The sequence below is a fragment of the Symphalangus syndactylus genome, chromosome 3 (assembly GCF_028878055.3).
Source record: "Symphalangus syndactylus isolate Jambi chromosome 3, NHGRI_mSymSyn1-v2.1_pri, whole genome shotgun sequence".
Classification (NCBI taxonomy): Eukaryota; Metazoa; Chordata; class Mammalia; order Primates; family Hylobatidae; genus Symphalangus; species Symphalangus syndactylus.
Genome location: NC_072425.2, coordinates 32727542 through 32751807, shown reverse-complemented (window position 1 = coordinate 32751807; position 24266 = coordinate 32727542). Strand labels below are relative to the sequence as shown.

Genomic DNA, 24266 nt, shown 5'->3' with positions numbered 1-24266 from the left:
ATAACCCCTCTGCTGAGTAAATAAGCATTTTACAGTCAATCGAGTTTATAAAAGCCTCATATAGTCATACAGTTATTTTATCTTTTCCTGATAAAAACGCCTCATGCAAAAATACCTATTTTTCTAGTATTTATGGAGACCACAGATTTTACACGTAAGCCAGCAAAGATTAGTAGTGATTACCTAATTTTCTATTCCATTCAGACTAAATTCCTACTTCCAGGAGACTAAAATATACAATGAATGCTAAGTCTAGACTTCTACAATCCAGCAATTCTTTAAAGATCTGAGAAGTAAAACGTTTGTCTAAGGAAAAGGAATGTAGCATCAGCTGTCATCTGTGTTATCTTTTTAAAAAGGACACAAATTTGGTTTGAGATCACACCTTGTGTCTCAAAGTGTATGTATACTAATGCGGTAGGGAAGCCAAATACTGAACAAAACTGGAAATAGTGTTCCAACTGTAGTTTGGCACTGCACATATGGGGAGAAAGAGAGAAAGAAAAAGGAGAGTGAGCGTGTAAGCAAGAAAGCATGCTACCATGCCCCTGCATTACGGGGCGGTGCCAGACAAGGTACATCACAGGAAGATTAGGAAAGCACTTTGCTCCTCAAAATGAGAATTATTCCTAAATGAAGACAGAAACAGTTAGTAGATTTTGTGTTTTTCCCATTTTGAACATTGTTTGAATATGTGCTCGCTATTCTCTAACCATGACACGTTTAGATGGATGGCTATGGAAAAGAAAAGAAAATAGGACATCATTAGAATTACAGGTAAGACAAAGGGAAACCCAAAGTACAGACAAGAACACAGAAAAATTTTAAGAGAGTACAGATGTCATGACATTTATTAAAAGGCATGCTACAATGCTATATTTGTTAGGAAAAGAGATTAGATATATCAAGTAATAGTCAGCAAATATACAAACTGAACGAAAATGGAATATACTGTAGTGTACAGAAGCTTGAATTAACCATGCACTACGCATTTAGAAAATATGTTTTTTAATTTTTATCTTCTCTTTGCATTTATAACATAATTCACTTCAACAATCACAGAATCCTTTTTTTCCAATGCCACAAACTCTGTTACAAATGAAAGCTGGTACTGCTGCTTATCCAAAATATACAAGACAATTGATGTTTTATATAAAACCACTTTATAAGTTCACTTGTTCCCAAAAACCTTTTTTTCTTTTTTGGCCTTATTAAAAAAAATGTTGTTACAAATATTTACAGCATTTTCTTCTGTTAGACGAACATTCTTACAAACTGAAAAGGGGAATTTTGATGAACAGACCACGTAAAACACCAGACAATGTCAGAGGCTCCTAGCTGTGCTATTTTTTTTTTTTTCTGAGATACAGTACTGAAAATGCCCATCAAACTCGTCATCCTAATCCATTCTGTTCACACTGAAACTCACATTTTCTCTAAGTAGTCTATTCAGCAGTAGAAATTGAAAGTAAAGGCCGCTCTGCACTGGGTCTTCTTTCAGAAAGGAGCTTGGGGGAAATGCAAAATGCTTCACAGAGAGGAGTTAAAACCACAACAGTCAGTCTTTGGTCAGAGCAATGAGGTGACATTTTGATGCAAAACTTTGCTTGGTCAGCAATCTTTATAACTGGTACTTTCTGGATATGGGATGAATTTTTAAAAGATCAGGGAAACAATGGTAAGGGGGAAAAAAGGCCAGAGTATGATTTTTTTAATGGCATCAAAAAAATAGCTATTTAAATATCTGTTATTACAACTATTACATAGATCCAAGAAATGAAAATACAACAACAACAAATCAGTTGACAATGCTGATTTAAGCATGCCATAGGCATCTTTCAATTATGACTAGGATCACCAAGGTCACTGGACCAGACAAATATCCCTGTTCTCTGGAACATATGCCTCAGGTTACAAAAACTAAGGAAACTACCACAAAGATTTTGAGCAGCTCTATTCTTGGACCTGCACAATGCTCTATAATGAATATTATGTGATAAAGGCCAAAGTGTAACTGAGACTTTATTTATACAGTTACAATTCTTTGCTTGGATGAATAGTTGGTGGGACAACATTCTTTTAAAACTATATAGTACATATTTCCTGAAAACCAGAATACTGATACTACTTTAGTCTCAAATAGGAAGAAAAGGTCAATTAAGACTACTGAAGAAGGCACATAAACTTTGGTCCTGTTTTTTCTCCCACTGTAAAACCCCTCAAACTAAGATTTTAATAATTTTCTATATTTTAAACCACTCACAACTAGCTGTTAAAATTTGCTCTGAAAAAAGACTGCTAATAGTCTTGTAGATAACAACACAACTCTTTTAAAAGACAGCTGAGTTATATTTTCAAATTTTGTGCAATCTAAGTTGTGTTTCTTTTAGCACAATAGCAGAGTATTTTAAGTCTGGCAGTTTTGTTCTCATTAACAACAGATCAAGACAAAGGAAAGGCTAAGAAATGCTTTACGCATCGTCACGCTGTCTCTTTTTGGTTTTAAAAATAGCAGTACACATTAGGTTTTCTAAGAGATAGGTGGGGAAAAACACATGTACTTCTGTCAATTTTTTGTCCAAAAATATCTTGTGGGAACAGAAGAGAAACTGCATGACAATATGCTAAACATATAAGCATTGCTGACTGATGGCACGGAGACATTGAAAAGAACCGAGAGCCAGGCGTGGTGGCTCATGCCTGTAATCCCAGCACTGTGGGGAGGTGGAAGCAGGAGAATCACTTGAGTCCAGGAGTTGGAGACCAGTCTGGGAAACATGGCGAGACCCCAAAAAATAAAGTAAAGTAAAATAAAAAGAAATTGAACAGAGGCATTCATAGGAGCCACTTCTCATCAACTAAAACAGAACCCATGATCATACTAGGTGGAGCCAAAGAAGGCCTCACTCTCATAAGGAAACACGCAGGCAGAAATGGTATCTCCAAAAACTGAGCTCGGCAACTTTTAACAGTAAATCAGAAACATTACTTCAAATAACTGATTTCAGCATTTAGTCTTAAAGAATTTATGGCATTCTGTAAGAGCTACTGGGTAATCCTGATACTCTCCAGTAAGTATCAGTTAAGATACTGGGTCATTTTTCTATTTGTATGTTACACAAAACACATTTTACTGCTATGCAAATTATTCAAATCTCAAAGTAAATCATTTTGGTGTAATTTGCTACTGTTAAATGTGTACTGCTATTTTTTAAAGTCCTGAATATATATACTTTGTGTAGAAGTCAAGACACCTTGAAAAGTGATGACAATACTCCTTAAAAATAAAGTAAATAAACTTAAAAATAGGATACTACAGTAGATCAACAGAGAAAAATTAACCATTGCTAGAAGATACTGAATAAATGCATGCCAAAACAGAAATACACAGATCTAGTTTTTCCACCATCCTGATATTTTTTAATCTTTTTTTACAAAAACTATGCCAACACAAATACTGTAGACCTCTATAATTCAAACAGCAAATAGCTTAATATGGACAACATCCATGTGCTACAGTTAATTTTAGACACAAACTGATGGTTTCAAACATGCTATTTTAAAACAAGAACATCCCACATCTCCAAATCTTAATTTGGTTAATTTTGTCAATAAATTAAAATGTATGTAATGTGCATATGTATATACAACTTTAGAAGAGTGTATTTATGTATATACACTTATCTACACACACACACATTCACACACACACACAAACACACCCCTACACAAATCCCTGAAAAGGATTCAAATGTTCTCTCTCAGACTTAAAAGGCCATTCCCTACTTCAAAATTACATTCAACACCACTATGATCCCTTTCCGTTATTAGCAACTCTGCTACACTTATGCTGAATGTTCTGAGAATCATGAATTAATAAATTACACAGTAATTCCTAACTTAAAGTAAATGAAATAATCCAATTTAACATGGCACTGAAAATTATAATAGTCCCCGTGTGGAAGGGAAAAAAAAGCAAATTTGGGGAGATTTTGCAAAGAAATTTTTTTTCCTCCTTCATATACCCCTTGTGTCTAGGTAAAAATTTATTTCATAAGTAAAAAAACAAAAAACAAAAAACCCCCACAACTACATACATGATCATATCTATCTATTCAGCCAAACTGATCCATTTGAAAAGTCTTAACTTAGTATCCCTCCTTTCTATTCTACCAACTAAGTGTTGCTCAGTGGTGAGTGAATTCTGCTTTTTAAACAATCTGTATCATCTCTTGCAGTCTCTATTTTTTGGTAAAATTTCTTCTGTAAAAACCTCCCTATGTTCAAATTAATCACTGGAATACAGCAAAGAGATTGAGATTTTCTTAATTTTTACTTTTAAGAGAAAGGGTCGCACTATGTTCCAGGGCTGGAGTGGAGTGACTATTCACAGATGTGATCATAGCACACTGCAGCCTCGAACTCCTGGGCTCAAGTGATCCTCCTGCCTATAGCCTCCTGCCTACAGGCTCAGCCTGTAGCCGGGACTATAGGCGCACACCACCATGCCCAGCAAGATATTATTTATTCTTTTAAAAGTTGAGATGAGACACTCTGAGAATCTGAAAAGTGTAAAAGGGGTAGACAAAAAAATGACCCTTTTGACAAATTCTGCTTTAAAAAATTCTGATCAACAACTGAAGAAATAATAGCAAAGTTTCTTATTAAAAAGAAACAATTTTACATTATACAATCACTGAAGCAACATTAAAATGTACTCTTACATTCAACGAAAAAGAGAGGGGCAGAGTATGAGAAATAACCCACCTTCTCATACTCCAAATACGTGGGTACTCAGTAATGAAGTCACATTAACAAAGAAAAGCAAGTTCTTGCTTAAGGACTGAGAAAAACCAAGTAATCCTGAGACAAATTCTGATGGGTGATAAAGATGAAACTGAGATTGCACTCTACAGCCCCAAATTGATATGCAATAACCCCTATCAGTCACAATGTAAAGAGGCCTACAGGTGTGCACTGAACTATTCCCAAAACCATTCACCCTTCCCCACACCATCTCTGCACCAAGCACCAAAAATTTGATAAAAACTATTACTTATTGAAAACCACTTAAAACTGCAATGAAAAAAATTTTAAATCCTTACCAAAACAGAGAAAGAAAAAACAAAATGCTTACCAAGCCCACAATATAGCTTTCAAGATATTTAGATTAAACTCTAACCTATTGTATCTTAAGCACATAATAAGGCACATAATAAGAAATTAAGTAAATACACAGTAATTCTGAGTAAGTATTAGAGATTATAGTGGTACAAAAAACCCTTGAGATTAATTTTTTTCTAAAAGAAGACCTTACCAAAAATAACTTTTAAAAAATCTGTCAAACCATATGATAGACCTGAATATTTTCCTTAAGACTGTAAACTTTTTTTCTGAAAACAATTATAAAAAAGTAGTTTATAAGTAGGATTATTTTTCTTTAAAATTTTCCAAGATCATATTACTTGACAAATAAGTGTCATTTTGAAATTTAAAACATGATTTTTTCCTAATAAAATTATTAGCTATTCTGACATCTTCTTAACAGATCTTAGTTGGATTCCACTTAATTTCCCTGGGGACAGCTGAGACACCGCATTTTTCCAAATAGTCTTAAAAAGTTAAAGATAGGCATTATTTAAAGGAGTGTCTTACAGTGAAAAAAAAGAAATCATTCAAAGAAAACATGCAGGTTTATAAATCTGCTTCCAACACAATTCAATGTGTTTATGCATAATCATCATCAATATATGGCAAAGATCTGATGTACTTTATAAGTGAATATAATTTCCTACAAGGGTCAGACTTCTGATTCATAAGGTTAATAACCTGGTCATAAGTGATTTAAATTACTTACATCAAGTAATTTTAGAAGTCTGTGTTTAAATTTTTTAAAAGTACAAATGAGTTTAGAAACGTTGTATAAGGCTGATCTGGACCCAAACTAAAACAAAGTTAATCCTCTTCAAATCTAATTTAATATAGGGAATAAGATTATTAAAAAAAAATTTTTTTTCCTGATTTTCTTTTTCCTGAAAGTTATTTTTGTAGAAACCATGGTAAAAAGGGAAAAGAAACCTTTGACTGGCGGGGGCAGGGGGAATAAAAAAAAAAAAAAAAAAATCCCTTGACTTTTAAAATATACTTGAATATCAAACTCAGAAAGAGTTATTTTTGTGAAAGAGGCAAAATTGGTCTTGAGCTGCTTCAGTCTATGTCTGAAGGTTTTACTGAAATTATGGTCCAGTTTTAGGAGAAAAATTCACAGAAAAGTCAGATTGTAGATTTTGAGAAGGAAACTCTGAGGTGGTGATTTTCTCCAAGGTCATGGTTATGAAGCTCAATGAGGGCCTGAATTGCTTCTTCCACAGATCCCAATTGAATGAGCGCCATTTTGCGATCTTTCCTGAAAATGGTATAAGAAATACAGAAAGTATTTAGAATGAATTTTGCTTCCAAACTCCTTCCTCCACCAGAAGACTTCACTGAACTACCTTTAAAATTTGCATACCATATTAAATAATTTTAATGTATTTGTTGGAAGCAAAGACTTACTGAAAGAATTTAAAAGCCTTCACTGAACATCCAGCTTCTATGAAAAGGTTCTTCAGATCATCCACTGTAACAGAAGGGCTGTGAAAACATCAGAGGGAGTCAACTACCTGGGCCGCATTCTCAAGTGAAGCAGATTAACTCTTGCAATCATCAAATCTCTAGAGTACATTTCAAACAGAATTATTAAGCCATATGACAAAGACTTGATTTGGAAGTTCCCTGAAAGATGTTCAAAAACTGACATGTATCCTCAAGCAATGGAATTTTGTCTCAATCCTTGCAGAAGACATGCACAGGTATATAAAGGGCAAGAAAAATATTTCTATATTCTTTTTTCTTTTAATGCAGCTGTGCCTGGAATCTATATTTATTCTTATTAGTCATATCACTGGCTTCAGTAATCAACTGTAGTACTTCCAAAGTTTCCTAGCTCTGACTTGTCTGCTACAGTCTGGAGTTCTACATTTTCAACTGTTTGCAGGGTAATTCTGAATGTGTGTATGTGGCTGTCAGGCTCTAAGGTGGCCCCCAATTACTCTTGCCTGCTCATATGCATGCCCTTGTTTATTTCCCTCCCATAGAAAACACAGGTATCCTCTGTAAACACTTAGGATACTGTAGAAATGACAATGTGTGACTTTTGAAGCTGAGAGACGTTGTGGTTTCTACTATGTCCTCTCCTGAATCATTAGCTTTGGAAGGACACCATGAAGACACTATGGAGAAGTCCTCATGACAAGGAACTGGGGCCTTCGGTCAACAAACAGGCACATGACTAAGCCATTTTGGAAATGGATCCTCTACCTCCAGTTAAAACCTTCAGATGACCACATCCTTGCCTTGCATCTTGATTACAACCTTATGACAGACAGCCAAAGCCACCCAGCTAAGCCACTTCTAGATTCCTGACTCACAGTAACAGTATGAGATAATAAACATTTACTACTGTGTTAAGCTGTTAAGTCTGGGGTGATCGGTTATACAGCCGTACACAACTAATACAGTGGTCTATCATATGACAGTCAACTGACTAAAAGTAGATTCATCTCACAACTGCCAACAAGGACAGTATAGCAGAACAATCATTAGCTCTGTAGGAAGACAGACCTGAGTTCACATTCTATTCCTCACTCACTTGTATATCACTTAGAGTAAATTATTTAACCTAAGCCTCAGTTTCATTAATACAATGAAAATACTGACCTTACTTCAAAGGTTATTATGGATAATAATGCCAACAACAACATGGAATAGTGGATACCAGGAGCTGGGAGTTAGGAGGAAAAAGGTGGTTACTGCTTAATGGGTACAGAGTTTCAGTTTGGGATGATGAAAAGGTTCTATAGATGGCCAGAGGTGACAGTCACACAATAATGTGTAAAGCAATTAATGTGAATGTATACTGGACTGTACACTTAAAAATAGTTAAAACTGTAATTTTTACATTATGTGTATTTTATCACAATTTTTTTTAAAAAAGGTTGTTATGGAGATTAAATGAGGCAACATGTGTAAAGCACCAGTACAGTACCCAGAACTTGGAAGAATATTAATATCCTTTCTTCTTCTTCCTACATGTCCTATGTAGGTTGCAACTGGAGCCCAGCTCCTGCGTGATGTGGTATATTTAAAAAGCTAACAACAGAGCTGGGCACAGTGGTTCATGTCTCTAATCCCAACACTTTGGGAGGCAGATTGCTTGAGCTCAGAAGTTAGAGATCTGTCTGGGCAGATGGTGAAACCCTGTCTCTACAAAAAAATACAAAAAAATTAGCTGGGCATGCCGATACCTGTAGTCCCAGCTACTTGGAAAGCTGAGGTGGGAAGATCACTTGAGATTGGGAGGCAGAGGATGCAGTGAGCTGAGATCACACCACTGCACTACAGCCTGGGCAACAGAGGGAGTCCCTGTCTCAAAAAAAAAAATCTATTAATTAAAAAAATTATAAGCTAATGATGACAGGTGCCTGCCTCAGTATCTAATTGTTGTCCATTTACCCTACACTCCACAGTAATGAGCTGCTAAATTTCTCGGTCCATGTAATCTACTTTTAATCTACTTTTTTTTTTTTTTTCCTTGACTCTACCAGTTTCCTGGCTGGTATGAGGTTTGATCCATTGCCCAACTTGGATTCAAGGTTTCTCCATGCAGCCTAACTGGAGACCAGCAGGGAGGCTGGATATTCAGCATTCTTCTGAGTAATTATTCTCTATTCCTATTCACTTCCCATTCTCATTCTCAATAATGTTCCAGACTTCACCCCTCTCTATACCCTCAAGTTTTTAAGTTTTTACACACATACACACACATCCCCCACAGCTTTTACCTCTTTTCCAAAGCTTATAGCCTCCTTTATGTATTAGTTCAAATTATACAAAACTGCCATTTTTTTGTTTTAACAATTTCCAAAGTCCATGAACAAAACTGCCATTTTTGTAGATTAAGGACTTCAACAATTAGGACAGAGATTGCCAGATATTTTCTTTAAAGGGCCAGACAGTAAATATCTTTGGCTGTATGGACCATATTGTCTCTGCTGCAACTAATCAGCTTTGCTGTTGTAGCTCAAAAGCAGCCATAAATAACACGTAAGTGAATGAGTACAGACAGCTATGTTACATGAAACTTTATAAAAGGTGAATTTTGAATTTTATATAATTTTCTCATATCATAAAATATTTTGCTTCCATTTTAAAATGTAAAAATCATTCTTAGCTCATAGGCCATACAAAAACAGCCATAGGCTACAGGTTGTCAATCCCTGAGTTTGAAGATAACTAAAGCACACATACAACACTGGTTAATAGAGACCTGTACAGTGGCTACAGGAAAATAACTTTTAGCTTTTAAGTAATTAACATATCTATGGCTTTACAGCTTGTAGATAAAAAGTATGAAATCCATTTTTACCAAATTCTTAGATATACAATTTATTTGATTTTGCCATATTGGTTAACATAAGAGTCATTACTTCTACAAACAGATGGACAAATACGTGCCAATGGAATACTTCTGCCTAGAATTATTTTTTATGACCTTTGATAACTGAAAAATAACTAGTTGTGAATTCTCTATTTGAAAAGAAAATTTTAAAACAGGTATCTTTCTATTTTAGAGTGTAAGATTGGAGATAACCTTCTGAAGGCATGATGGCAAATAAATAATCTTATCAGAAATTGTTGACCAGGACAACTGCTAGGTTAGAACAATTTCAGAGGTTTTAACCTCTCCCAAATCACGTATTATAGATTATTAATCATCTAAGTGATTAATAACTTATTAGGTACATACGGAATGTTGGAAAGATGCAGAGTGGCTGATGGTGGAAAGATATTCTGGAAGTTTTTAGAGCCCGGCTTTTTAAAGCGATGCAAAGGACTATTGCTGAAATCCTTAGTCAGACCTTGGTCTTCTTGTCCCTCTCGAGGAAGCTGTACTGCTTGATGTTTGGACAGTGTAGCACGAAGCACTTTCCCATAAAGTCTTTGACCACTTAGATGGTTCATTGCTAGTGCATGGGAAGAAAATTTTAAAGTTTGGGTATTAGATTTCTCAGTAGTATCTGTCAACATTACCATAAATTATTTTTATGTAGTTATTTAAAACTGTATTGTCAGTTTGAGGGTGAAAAAGTTTCAAAATCCAAAAACCCTCAAGGAAATATATTAAATGACTTCATTTCACTATAACAAAAGCAATTTAAAACAAACAAAAAATATTTTCTGAGCAGACTGCTATGAAGTTTCAGAGTGCCTGGAACATAGTAAGTATTCATGAAATGGTTACTGAATATATTAGTTTTATCTCAAGCAAGGCATTTTTATAAGAAATTTTGAGTAATACTTTACAGCTTTTATAACAGTGAAGCCATGAATCCTTTCTTGTATCATCATTACAAAGTTTGCCCAAACTTTTAAGCCACTCAATGGTTACAGAAAACTTAATTTGGAAGGAAAATAAATAAATAAAATGAAATAAAACAAATCATGCTTATTAAACTTAATGGAAAAACCCTAGGGTCAAAGCTCTAGAAATTAACAATATGTTAAGTAGACAAATGAACTTCAGACTTAAGAGTGATGAATATTTTTTAATCTTAACATACAGACAGATGCAAATAATAATGAAGGCATTATCACAAGGAGGTGTTCTTTTGTAAAATCATATTCCTACTAGCTGTGTTTGTTTATTTTGAAGGAAAATTCACACATAAAAGGGGCAAGTTTGCATTATTAATAATTATTAATCATTAGTACCTAGCTGAGCTTGATTTGCATCTGCCATCTGAACCAAGGCATTTTCTTTCTTATTAAACATAATCTTCACTCGATGTACATCACCATAGACTCCTAATTAAAACAAAACAAAACACTGTGTTTAACATCTGATTGTGTTGTGTTTAATTAATTTTACTAATATACTTAAAGAAGGCATTTCTTATACTATATACTCTCCCTTGGCAATTCCATACATACACTTGCCAATTTTTATCTCTTCCAAGTTCCAGATCTATTCATGTACTTACTCTTTTTCACTTGGACGTCCCATAAACACTCTAAATTTATTATGTCCCAAAATGATTCATCCCCCCTTTCCTCTCCCCACTCCCAGTGCTCACTAAAGCTGTAGATAAATACCATCATTCACACAGTTGCTCCAGTCAGACACCTGGGAATCATCTTTTGACTTCTTCCTTTCCTCAAACCCTGACACCCACCCAATCAATCACCAGTACCCATTGATTCTATGGTCTAAATATCTCTCATATTTGTCCACCTCTCCCAATCCTCGCTACCATTAAAGCTATCCACATCATTTCATACTGGGACTACCACAACCTAACTGATCCTAACTGATCTTATTACTCTCGATTTTTCTACCCTAGTGTTCCCCCAAAGTGGGTCCCATATCCTAAAGGATGGGTAAAATGATTCACTGGGGGTATGGAAAGATAATAATCAAACTCTTATGTATACTGATCTGTTTATATAAACCAATATTAAAAAACTACAGTTTTTGAATTTTCAATATATAGATAAAATTAAAGCCAACAGGTTCTACAAAGTCAATTCCAGTCTCACTCGATTTTTTCATTCAGTGTATTACAATATATTTCAGTTTATGTGCTACAGAGTATCATTAATATTGTAAAAATAAGATCTTTCAGTAGGGCACAGTGGCTCACACCTGTAATCCCAGCACTTTGGGAGGCCCAGGTGGGTGGATCAGTTGAGGTCAGGAATTCGAGACCAGCCTGGCCAACATGGTGAAACCCTGTCTCTACCAAAAAATACAAAAATTAGTCAGGTCTAGTGGCGCACACCTGTAGTCCCAGCTACTTGGGAGGCTGAGGTGGGAAAATTGCTTGAACCTGGGAGGTGGAGGTTGCAGTGAGCCAAGATTGTGCCACTGCACTCCAGCCTGGACGACAGAATAAGACCCTGTCTCAAAAAACAACAACAACAACAACAACAAATCTTTCAATAGTTACATCATTATCATACTAATGGCACTTTAAAAATTTAAAACAGAGAGAAGTATTCTGAATTTGCTACCTTTCTCAGAAACAACAAGATGGTAATGTAACTACTCTTTAAAAACTAAACATATACAATTTGTTTTACAAAATGTGGGTGTTTATTTTTTGTAGAGATGGGGTCTATCTGGTCCAGGTTGGTCTCAAACAATCTGATCCTCCTGCCTTGGCCTCCCAAAGTGTTAGGATTACAGGCATGAGCTACTGTACCCAGCCGTTTTTTAAATGAGTGAGAAATTAACTACTTTTAGTATGAAACATGCTTTGGCTAGAAAAGAGTCATATATTAAAATGTATTATTAACACATGATTTTATTACTGAAAATTACATGCATCAATCATTAACAAAAACTTTTACAGTGACTGCAAATGAGCATGAGAATTTCTCTGGGGCGTGGAAAATTTTCTAAAACTGGACTGTAGTGATGGCCACACAACTGTGAATTTACTAAAAATCATGAGTTGTAAACCCAAAGCAGGTAAACTGTATGGCTGTAAATTACATCTGAAAAAATTCCATTAAAAAAACCTATCAGCCTGGTGTTGTGGCTTGCACTTATAATCCCAGCTACTCGGAAGGCTGAGGGAGGAGGACTGCTTGAGCCCACGAGTTTGAGACTACAGTGAGTTATGATCACGCCATTGCACTCCAGCCTGGGAAACAGAGACCCTGTCTCTAAAACTATCACATTCAAAAAATTTGGAAACAATTTTCTATCTTGTTTTAAAAATCTTACAAATGAAGCATATCAGTGAGTTTTAACTATTTGTTAGACATATTCAAATACAAGTTTTCAAGACCCACTGATTTAAGGGGAAAAAAATCTAACTTTTCTAGATAAAATATGACAAAAATTGGTGGATTACATAAAAAATTTAATGAAATAATTATTGAAGTACAGCAACAATGAAACCCCTGCATTTAGATTATATTTATGATTTATCTTCTTCAGCTATGACAACCATTAAAATCAAGTAGTGAAATAATCTATCCTTGGAATACTGAATCAAAATGAAAACAAGGATTTTTAGTAATATCAAAGCATATTAATCATACTGCTCATAGATGTTAATCACGTTTTATGGAAAAATAAACTCATTAATAAAAATCTTTAAAATAGTAAATATTGCTTATTTCATTGTTCTCATATTTCTATGCTGTTCGAAAGTTTGGAGACTATTTTTAAAACCTGAATCGCATTACGCCACTCTCTTGCCTTAAAACTATTCAATGGCTTCCGATTGTTCTTAGGTAAAAACCAAATTCCTTAACAAAGCTTTTTAACAGCTCTTCACGATTTTGACCCTCCGCAGCTGTCCACCTACACCAGGTCTCCGTTATGCTTACCTATGCTCACCACTGGGCTTCCTTCACTTCCGTGCACCAGCACCCATCTCTCCCCTCTCCCCTTCGCTGTGAAGACATTGTCCTCCCTTTCTGCCTGGCTGATTCTTACTCATGTTGAACAACTCAGCTTAACTATCATTTCTATTGAGTCCCTCTGCTAGGTTAGGCCTCCCTGCGTTACACTCCTTTTACAAAACCTCTATTTCCCATACTATAAATCATCATTGTAATTACTTACTAAGTCTTATTCACTGTTTTATCCTCAGTGTCAGCACAATACTTGGCACACAGAAGTAATCAATATACAATACATTACTAAAAAAGTGAAATGTGCTCAATTCACACCTGTAGACAATATTACAATAGCAAAAATGAACTTACCAAATAGGATAAAAAGCCCATGTGGTGTGATAAGCTGTAAAGGGTAACACAAAGTAAGTGTCTGACAATAATTTAAGTAAAAATTGAAAATAAGTTTATACTGTAATGGCAGTTGATTTTATTTTAAGGCATGGTTTTATATGCTTCTTCTGTATATACTTAGTGATGAATTTTAATAAAAGTTCTTAAAACAAACTTAAGCATTTTAATTTGAATACAACCCTGGATCAGAAGCTACCATGGCTGGGCATGGTGGCTCACACCTGTAATCCCAGCACTGTGGGAGGCTGAGGTGGGTGGATCGCTTGAGCCCAGGAGCTCGAGACCAGCCTGGACAACATAGCAAGATACTGTTTCTACAAAAGAATTAAAAAAAAAAATTAGCCAGGCGTAGTAGTGGGCGCCTGTAGTCCTAGCTACTTGAGAGTCTGAGGTGGGAGGATCACTTGAGCCCAGGAAGCAGAGGTCGCAGTGAGTGAATGCAGCACCACACTCGAGCCTGAGTAACAGAGTGAAACCCGGAAAGAAAGAAAAGAAAAGAAAAAGAAGTGCTACTATACCTTCTCCTGAAAGACTATTTACATATAATGCTTTTCAACTCACATCAGGATTGAGATTTGTGACGAGCAGAACAGAATTTCCTGGTATACCACCAGCCCCAGGAATGGCCATCCTTCCAGTGACAGCAGAGGAGGTGATTGTGAGAGGACCAAGAGCTCCAGGAACAGCTGGAACTGATAGACCTTTTAAAAATACCAAAAGCATTTCATATTCTAATTATTTGAAGAATTGTAACACTTGATAGAATATAAGTAAATAAAGAGGAAAGGAAAAATACAGAAAGAAAATGTGTCAAGGTTACCATAAAGATACTGAAGGCCAATTTTCTGCCCTACAGAGTCTGTCTGCAAGCTGAGCTCCTCATCTGCTGACATTATTATACTTAGTGCTCTATTATCCACACAGTACTCTGCAGAGTAACTGAACTCACTGGGCCTAACGCTATTAGGCTTTTCAGAGGGTCTATCAACTACAAACACTCCCTCTGTTTCTTACAATAGATATATCCTAACACCCTTCTATCAAGTGTATATGCTTTTCATACTGACTTCTACCATAAAATCAGATATGTATTTTTTTACAGTCCTTTAGCAGAAGTAAAAAACATGCATGCTAGGTAGTGCTATATGACATTTTATATGGGAAAAACATTTTGTGACTGTATAAAATGCTATATTAAATATTATTCTGACCAAAATAGATATTTACAGAATTCAATATTCTTTTGTGGCAGAAATGTTCTGAGCTCTCTACTTCTCTAGGTACTATGGAAATCCTGAAAGCTCAGTTAACACCAGAATACTGACACTATACTTAAAACAGCACACTTTCCCACTATTTTGTGTTCTCAGTTTAAAAACTGTCTAAGGTAAAACCCCTAGTTTATGCAAAATGAACCAATTCCTTAATTTAATGACTCTTTAAAATAAAGTCTGGCCACTTCACCACAAATCATGTAATTAAATTATAATATATTTTACATTCAGCCTATTCTGCTTGATAGTCTAAGAAGGTCATAACTGCCATCATCCACACTGCTTAATTTTAAAACTGTGCAGACCACATTCTCAGGCTGAATACTACTGCATGAAATCAACAGCCCTCACATGACATATTCCCATGCCCCTCCGGTCCAACCCTGACTTTTGCATAACTTTTGCTGTTTGTATGTCTGTTATTTATGAGCTAAGAGCACAGTTGAGCTACACTGTAGGATGTGTGTGTGTGTGTGTGTGTGTGTGTGTGTGTTTATCTTCTATCAGCTTAAAAGTCTTATCAAGTCAGAAGCCCTCTTTTATTCACTTTTCATCTTTCTTAATATTAATTAATATTTATACATAGAGTATATCTAAAAGAAATATCCAAAATGAGGGAAAACATATCAAAATGTCCACCAATTATTAAACCTTGAGGAGCTTCAAATAAATAAAACTATGTTTTTAACATAATAGGTAGAATATTTACTTAATTAAACATATGTTAAGATATACTAAAAACCACCAAGATGGTAAAATTTAAAACCTCAACCTTCATATCACTCTTTCTGTTAACTCCATCCTCTCCATCAAAAAGAGAGTAGTTATTGGCCAGGTGCAGTGGCTCACCCTTTAATCCCAGCACTTTGGGAGGCTGAGGCAGGCCAATTACTTGAGGCCAGGAGTTTGAGACCAGCCTGGCCAACACGGTGAAACCCCACCTCTACTAAAAATACAAAAATTAGCTGGGCATGGCGACATGCACTTCTAGTCCCAGCTACTCAGAAGGCTGAGGCATGAGAATCGTTTGAACCCAGGAAGTGGAGGTTGCAGTAAGCCAAGATTGCACCACTGCATTCCAGCCTGGGCAACAGAGCAAGCTATCTGTCTCAAAACAACAACAACAACAACAACAACAACAAAAGAGAGTAGTTAAAATTCCCAGAATTCAAAGGTTAGACTATAAAGATTACTGCCAGAAAGCAGCTATGTTGCAATTTAAAATGTAGTTACAATCACAAATCAGTTTAAGTTGGAAACCATTACGTGGAGTAGGCTTACCACTCTGTCACTCCCCTAATCACCAACCTCAGTGTTTTCTTTAGACACCAGAGATAAAACCATAAAGTAATATTGTCTCTTTTCCTTAAATTATAATCAAATTCATTTTGCTTACTATTTGGAAAATAATGGGAATCACTATCAAAGTATTAATCAACTCCTATCTCTTAATTACCTCCATTAGCTAAAGAGACAAAATATATATCCCCTGAAATAAACAGCATGCATACCCCTATATCGTAATCGTCAAAACGCATTAATGACAAAAGGTTTTCCGAAGATGAATAGTGAATGTATAGCATGACTGCATATTATTTGTTGAGTACTGTCAAAGGCATTGAAGGCCCAAAGATAAGACAGGTCTGTTCAACACATAATTGATAAGCTTATCAGTAAAGACAGAAGCAGCTTATACATTTTATGTAACAACTGGAAAGGCAAATCTAAGGTTATTTAATGTAGTTAGCCTATAGTTATTTGTGCCAAAAGCAAACATAAATGATGCAGAACACATAATGGATTATTGGAATTAAAAATGGGACCAGAGAGAATAATTTGTAAATAACAAGGAGGCTATGTATCATACAAATCACTACACTTCTACAGCTGATATGTATAATGCTTTATGGTAAATTCTTCAAATATGATAACATTCTTCTTCTTAAGTTCCTAGAAAATATACAACTTCATTAAAAGTCATTTCAAATCCAACTTAAAAGAATCACCTGTAGCTTGAGGAAATCCAATGGCTGGGGCAAATCCAGCAGCCCCTGCATATGGTGAAGAAATTATACCTGGTGCACCTAATGGGAAACAGAAGCTAAAGTAAACATACTACCTTCTATAAATATCGTTATCAAAGCAATATAAAATGGCTCTATGAAAGTATATTACTAACAAAGAGATTCTGTTACGGAGTAAAGATCTGTTCAACAAGTGATCTTTAGCGTATAAAGAGCCTCTGCCACTTCCAAAGGCTAACCCCTTTCAACTGGGTTCAAGGACCAAGAGTACAGTTTAGCTGTAATTTAGTTTTGGACTAGCCTGAGATTATTGCTCTTATGAGAGCAATATTTCATAACGAAAAATCAGTTACTTACTAAATGTTATTAAATCTGTATCTGTGGGGTAACTATGCTGATTAAAAAAATGAGTTAAAATCCTTGCCTTTGAGAGGCTTACAAACTAAAAGTACGAATTATAGGAGATTCATGACGAAGGTCGAATGGTACAAATTCAAATATATTACAACTGGAATAAGAAGTGATTGATCACAGAGGATTCGCTGTGACTGGTCAGAGAAGTTTTCACTGGAGGTAAAACCTGAGCCAGATATTATGTAATCGAAGAAGCACAGTAGTTAGCGTGTACTAAATGCTAAACAAATGCTGGTCTTCTCTTTCCTTTAAGAAGCGTAGTGACTGTGTATCATCAACAAAAACGGGAGTTAGTTCCAATGGAGAGTCAGTTTTAGTAGACAAATGATTAATTTGGTTTGGGGGAACATCAAATTTAAGATGATGATGAGATATTCAAATAGAAATGGCCAAAAGTGGAAATAAGGGAGCAAACTCAGATTATTGTAAGTAAACACATAAATTTGTGAATTACCTATGTAGAAATAAATGTGAAAGCCATACAAATGAGAGCTCCACTAAAAAGAGCACGAGACAAGAAATGAAGAAGGCTAAAGATACAGCCTGTGGGTATTGGTACACTTAAGCAATAGAAGGAAAGGGAATATCCTACAGAAAAGAGAAAGAGACTAGCTCTGGAAACAGGAAAAAAACAAGGAATTACAGTACCTCAATCTAGAGGAATAGTTTCAAAAGGGGGATGGGGAGGACCTTCAATATAGGGCACAGAGAATGAGAAATGAAAAAGGTAAAACAACAGTATTACAGAAATAGAAATGACACGTTACTTCTACACAGAGCCTTTAAGTGGCATTATGGGTTTATACCTGCTCCCTTATTCTTGACTCTGCCCCAAGAATGCCATGTCTCAAAAAGGAGTGGATCTTTAGCGTGGGCCCTAGATAAAAAAGACAGGTGGAGGATGGCTGCAAGAGCTTATTCACAGCTGCCGAGGCATGGGAGAAAAACAAACATTAATTTCTATCAACCACTGATGAGGGGGAGCAGTTGTAAAGCACAGCAAAGTGGCTAACACAGATGGCTACAGAAGGGGTGAGCAGAGAGAGCTCTAGAAAGCAGTAGATTTGAGAGAAATGAGGAAAGATTTTGAGATAACTATCATAGAACATTAACTAGAAATACATAAAAGGACTGACAAACAATTATCAAGACCAAATTTGAATAACTGTTTCCATGTAAAATAAGATTAATAAGAACATTTGCTAAAATTTGACAAAACACACATTTTTCAAGTGTCTATATAATCCACACTCCCTAAATGAGCAGAAACAGCAACATTATATAGCAAAGTAACCTGTTAGACAATGGATTCATATCTTCATTTCAGAATGAGGCAATTACACAAATCTTTAAGAAAAATGTTTCAGATCTGAATAAGAACAGATTCTTCACGTTTGGAAAATGTACCACCATGATAGCAACCAAGGCAATACGAGTTAATACATAAGATAACATTTTAACCTATGAAATCAGTTTATCACAGTGTTATCTGAAATAGCAAAATCCTAAAGAAACAAGCTTAATGTCTAAATTGGAGAATAATTAATATAAACTAACCTTACTGCAGAAAAATGCTCAATGAACAAGTATAAAGACTTTCTTTAAAAAACCTTAAAGTTGCCAAGATTATAAGGAGTAACTAGGCCCAAACTCTAACCCTGTGACACTGAGCTTTGGTTTGATCAGCTCAAGGAGTAGCATGCCAGAAGCAAATCCCAGGGTTAGCCCACGGTGAGAAGTCAACAGAATACTCTCACTGCATTAACCTATTAATGTAAGCTGAAAATAACCTACCCTATCTACTATTCCTCCCATCTTCAAAAGACTACGAGGAAGGTTTGCTTTGTGACCAGCAGAGAAGGGAGAAAAGTCCCCTGAAAAGTTCTAACCAAAAGGAAGCTTTCACAAAAATTTACAGCCCAAATTTACATTTCTTGGAAGTCCAAAGGAAAATCAAGCTATGAATTTAGGTTGAAATGATCCTGAACGTAGAGCCTTTAATGCTGCAGGCAAGCAAATTCTTTCTGGAGGAACAAACACCTTAATCCTGGGCTTCAAAGGACAATCATAATTAATTCTTCAAGTAAAGTGAATAACTCATCTCCACCCTCCCCCACAAAAAAACCCAAAAAGTCAGAAATATCTAAGCAGAAAGAAAATTGCAAAAAATCTGAGATACTAAATTAAGCAGATGAAGATTTAAATAGTATGGTTGAAAAAAGACATACAAAAAAAATCTGTAGTACAAGAGATACTTTTTAAAAATGAACCAAATAAAATTTCCAGAAATGAAAGCCACAATTGCTAAAATCTAAAATTACAAGACAGATTTAACAACAATTAAACCAAGTTGAAGAGCGTCATCAGTGAACTGAAAGTTAGGTCCTAAGAATTATTCCAAATGTAGCTCAGAAAGAAAAGTAAGTTTGACACACTGAGGACAGTATGGGGGTATAACATGTCTAATCAAAGCTCCAGAAAGACAGGAGAGAAATAGTGTAAGTGGGAATATATGAAAGGATAATTTCTAGAACCACTAAAAATAACAATCCACTGACTGAAGAAGCCCAATGAGCTCCAATTAAAATAAAAATAAATCCTTAAATGAATACATCATACTGAAACTACACAAAAGAAAAAGGACACCAAAGAAAAGGAAAATCCCTAAAGAACAGCCAGAAAAAACAGAGCAGTAGGTAGCTTGACAACTGACTTTCTAAGAGCAACAATGGAAACCAGAATACCATGGAATGGTATCTTTAATACGCTGAAAGAAAAAATACGTGTCAACCTAGAATTTTATACTCAGCAAAAATGACTCTTAAAATTGATAACAAATAAAAGATATTTTGTGGCAAATAAAAACTTCAAATACGTTACCATAGAACTTTCCTAAGTGAAATACTAAAAAGTATCCTTCAGACAGAATATAAGTGTTTTCAGATGGCATGTCTGAGTTGCAAGAAGGAATGAAAAGCCTAAAGAGTTATACATGGTTTAATCACTGATTGTACAAAACAATAACAACAAATTGCAAGATTAAAGTCAAATAATGTAAAAATATAATAACATCACAGGTAAGAAGGAGGTAAAAGGAGTCCAAGTATCCTAATATTCTTCTATTACGTAAGAAAAGGTACAGCTATTAATTAACATCAGATTTTGGTAAAATGTTTGAAAGTTAAAAATCTAGATAAAAACAGAAGCAGTGCTAAACTTCAAACCAGTAGTGGAAAAAACAGAATAATAAACATTTATTCAGCAAATATTGTTTGCATGGTTATTTTGCTTCAGGAATTAGGAAATATTAAACTAAATGGGCATCCTACTCCCCAACTCTGCCCTGCTGAAGTTTAATAGAGATTAAAAACAGAATAAACAATACATAGAATATGCAATACGTTAATTGTATAGCACGTAAGGTAACAATTACTATGGAAAAAAACAGACTGGGCATAGTGACTCACACCTAGAATCCCAGCACTTTGGGAGGCCAAGGTGGGTGGATCACTTCAGGCCAACAGTTCAAGAGAAGCCTGGAAAACATAGTGAGATCCCCCTCTCTACAAAAAACTTTAAAATTAGCCAGGCATGGTGGTGCCTGCCTGTATTCCCAGCTACTCAGGAGGCTGAGGTGGAAGGACTGCTTGAGCCCAGGAGTTCCAGGCTGCAGTGAGGCATGATTGCACCACTGCACTCCAGCCTGGGTAACAGAGTGAGAGAGATCTGTTGAAAGAAAGAAAAGAAAAAGAGAGGAAAAAGAAAACAAGAGAGGGAGGGGAGGGGAGGGGAGAGGAGGAAGAAGAAAAGGAAGGAAGGAAGGAAGGAAGGGAGGGAGGGAGGGAGGGAGGGAGGGAAGGAAGGATCGATCAGGAGAGTTCTGAGGAAGACCTTGTCAAGACAGGTCAAAGAAGGCAGATGAGAAAAATCTCTCTCAGTGTACCTGGGAGAAAAGCACTCCAGGCAGAAGAAATAACCAGTGGAAAGATCTGGAGGTTGGAACATACCTAATATATTTGACAAACAATAGGGATATCAGTATTGAGGGGTAGAAGGATGAAGTAGGGGAGCACGAAAAAAGATCTGTCAAAAAGAAAAAAGATGGTACAGGGCCTTGTAATCCAAAGTAAAGATGGGGGCATCCACTCCGAAAGAAATAGAAATCTTTGGAGGGTAGCCAGCATTAGAGTAAAATGATTTGACTTAATTTCTTTTCTAACTTATATACAATACAATGTACATATATACATGTGTATGTACCATATTATGTATATCTATGTACAATGTGATGAGTTTTGATATATTGTCATGCACAGCAGTCAATAATGATCCACATATACAATGGTGCTCCCATATGATCATAATGGAACTGAAAAATTCCTATTGCCCAGTAATGTTATAGCCATTGTAACACTGTAGTGTAACATATTCCTCATATGTTTGTAGTGATGCTGGCATAAACAAACTCAATAATATAAAAGTACAGAAAATAAAATTGTGTACAGTATATAATACTTGATAATAAAGAATTATGTTACTGGTTTATATATACTATACTTTTATTATATAGTATATATTATACTATACTATACTTTTTATTGTTATTTTAGAGTGTACTCCTTGTTTTTTTTTTTTAAAACTTAACTGTAAAACAGCTTCAAACAGGTCCTTCAGGAGGTATTCCACAAGAATGTATTGTCATTATAGGAGATGACAGCTTCATGCATGTTACTGTCCCTGAAGACCTTCCAGTGGGACAAAATGTAGAAGTAGAAGACAGTGATATCAACAATCCTGACCTTGTGTAGGCCTAGGCTAACGTGTGTATGTGTCTTAGTTTTTAACAAAAAACTGAAAGTTGAAAAAAGTTTAATAGAAAAAAGTTTACAGAATAAGGATACGAAGAAAAAATATTCTTGTACAGCTTGTAAACAAAAATATTTTCTACACAATGTGCTTGTGTTTCAAGCTAAGTATTATTATAAAAGAGTCGAAAGTTAAAAATAAAATTAAAAGTTTATGAAGTTAAAAAGTTATAGTAAGCTAAGGTTATTTTATTTATTTATTTGCTTGTTTTTTATTATTATTTTTTAAATGGAGTCTCACTCTCTCGCCCAGGCTGGAGTGCAGTGGCACAATCTGGGCTCACTGCAGACTCCGCCTCCTGGGTTCAAGCAATTCTCCTGCCTCAGCCTCCCGAGTAGCTGGGATTACAGAAGCCCTCCACCACGCCCAGCTAATTTTTGTATTTTTAGTACAGATGGGGTTTCATCATGTTGGCCAGGCTGGTCTCGAACTCTTGACCTCAAGTGATCCATCCGCCTCGGCCTCCCAAAGTGCTGGGATTACAGGTGTGAGACACCATGCCCGGGCAAGCTAAGGCTAATTTATTATTAAGGAAAGAAAAATATTACTTCCAGTCCTGCAACCTCTACTCATGGGAGGTGCCCTATACAGGTGTACCATTTTTATCTTTTATACTGTATTTTTACTGTACCCTTTCTATGTTTAGATACACAAATACTTACCATATGTTATAGTTGCCAACAGTATTCATTACGGTAACATGCCACACAGTCTAGGTGTTTAGTAGGCTGTGACATTTATGTTTGTTCAAGTACACAACAAAACCACCTAATGACACGTTTCTCAGAACGTATCACTGGTTAAGCAATGCATGACTGTTTATTTAAAGCATGTGAAATTATCATCACAATCAAGATAACAAATATTCCCATCATTCCTGAAAATTTTCTCATGTCTCTCTGCAATCTCTCTCTCTCCAAACCTTGTCCTCAGGCAACCACTGATCTTTCTCATACTATAGATTAGTTTGCATTTTATAGAAATATATACAAACAAAATTAAACAATAGGTGTTCCTGTCTGGCTTCTCTTGTTCAGCATAATCCCTTTGCCTTTATCACTACTTTATTCCTTTCTATTGCTAAATAGTACTTGATTGCATAGAAGGACCACTTTTATCTATTCACCTGTTAGTAGAATACTTCTAGATTTTGGCTATTATAAATAAAATTGCTATGAACATTTGTGTTTAATTAACACTTAACATTAAATCACATTTTAATTAATGTATTTATATATTTCTTAGAGCTGGGGTCTGACTGTGTTGCCCGAAATGGAGTACAGCAGCTATTCACAGGCTTGATTAGAGCACACTCAAGCCTAAGCTCAAACAATCCTCCTGCCTCAGCCTCCCACGTAACAGGGACCACAGGTGTGCTGGCCACTGCACCCAGCAACATTTTTAAATTTCACAAATCACCAGGCTAGGTAGGAGCCAGAGGTTTTGCCAACTTGGAGTGAGTGATGTTTGCCTTTTGGTTTTCTTGATGTATCTTTCAAACAGTGGTGCACTAAAATTATGATGTACAATATGTAAATTATTTCCTTTTATGGTTTGTGCTTTCTGTGGTCTAATAAACTTTGCATATCTCCAGGTTACAAAGATTTTCTCCTATGTCTTCTTCTGGAAATTTTATAGGTATAAGTGTATTAGTTTTTAAGAGACAAGGTCTTGCTATGTTGCCCAGGCTGGAGTGCAGTGGCTATTCACAGGCACACTACCAGTACTGATCTACATGAGAGTTTTGACCTCCTCTGTTTCTGACCCGGACCAGTACATCCCTCCTTAGGCAATCTTGTGGACCTCCTCTCCTGGGAAGTCACGA

At 35.7% G+C, this 24266-nt stretch overlaps 1 protein-coding gene across 41 annotated transcripts in view; it reads right to left on the bottom strand.

Annotated features, from left to right (window-relative positions):
- Positions 1–991: 991 nt before the first annotated feature.
- PTBP3 (polypyrimidine tract binding protein 3) overlaps positions 992–24266 on the bottom strand; it is a 166185-nt gene continuing 142910 nt past the window's right edge. For 22 of the 41 annotated variants that reach the window (XM_055271470.2, XM_055271476.2, XM_063636110.1 and 19 more), the window contains 8 exons: positions 17144–17221; positions 14425–14564; positions 13822–13855; positions 11744–11836; positions 10813–10905; positions 9848–10064; positions 6556–6633; positions 992–6406 (listed from right to left, as the gene is read on the bottom strand). In XM_055271470.2, the coding sequence (XP_055127445.1) occupies positions 6274–6406; positions 6556–6633; positions 9848–10064; positions 10813–10905; positions 11744–11836; positions 13822–13855; positions 14425–14564; positions 17144–17221 (866 nt within the window). In that variant the 3' untranslated portion in view covers positions 992–6273. The remainder of the gene's footprint in view (positions 6407–6555; positions 6634–9847; positions 10065–10812; positions 10906–11743; positions 11837–13821; positions 13856–14424; positions 14565–17143; positions 17222–24266) is intronic. The other 19 variants (XM_055271480.2, XM_055271481.2, XM_063636113.1 and 16 more) reach the window with 5 other exon arrangements.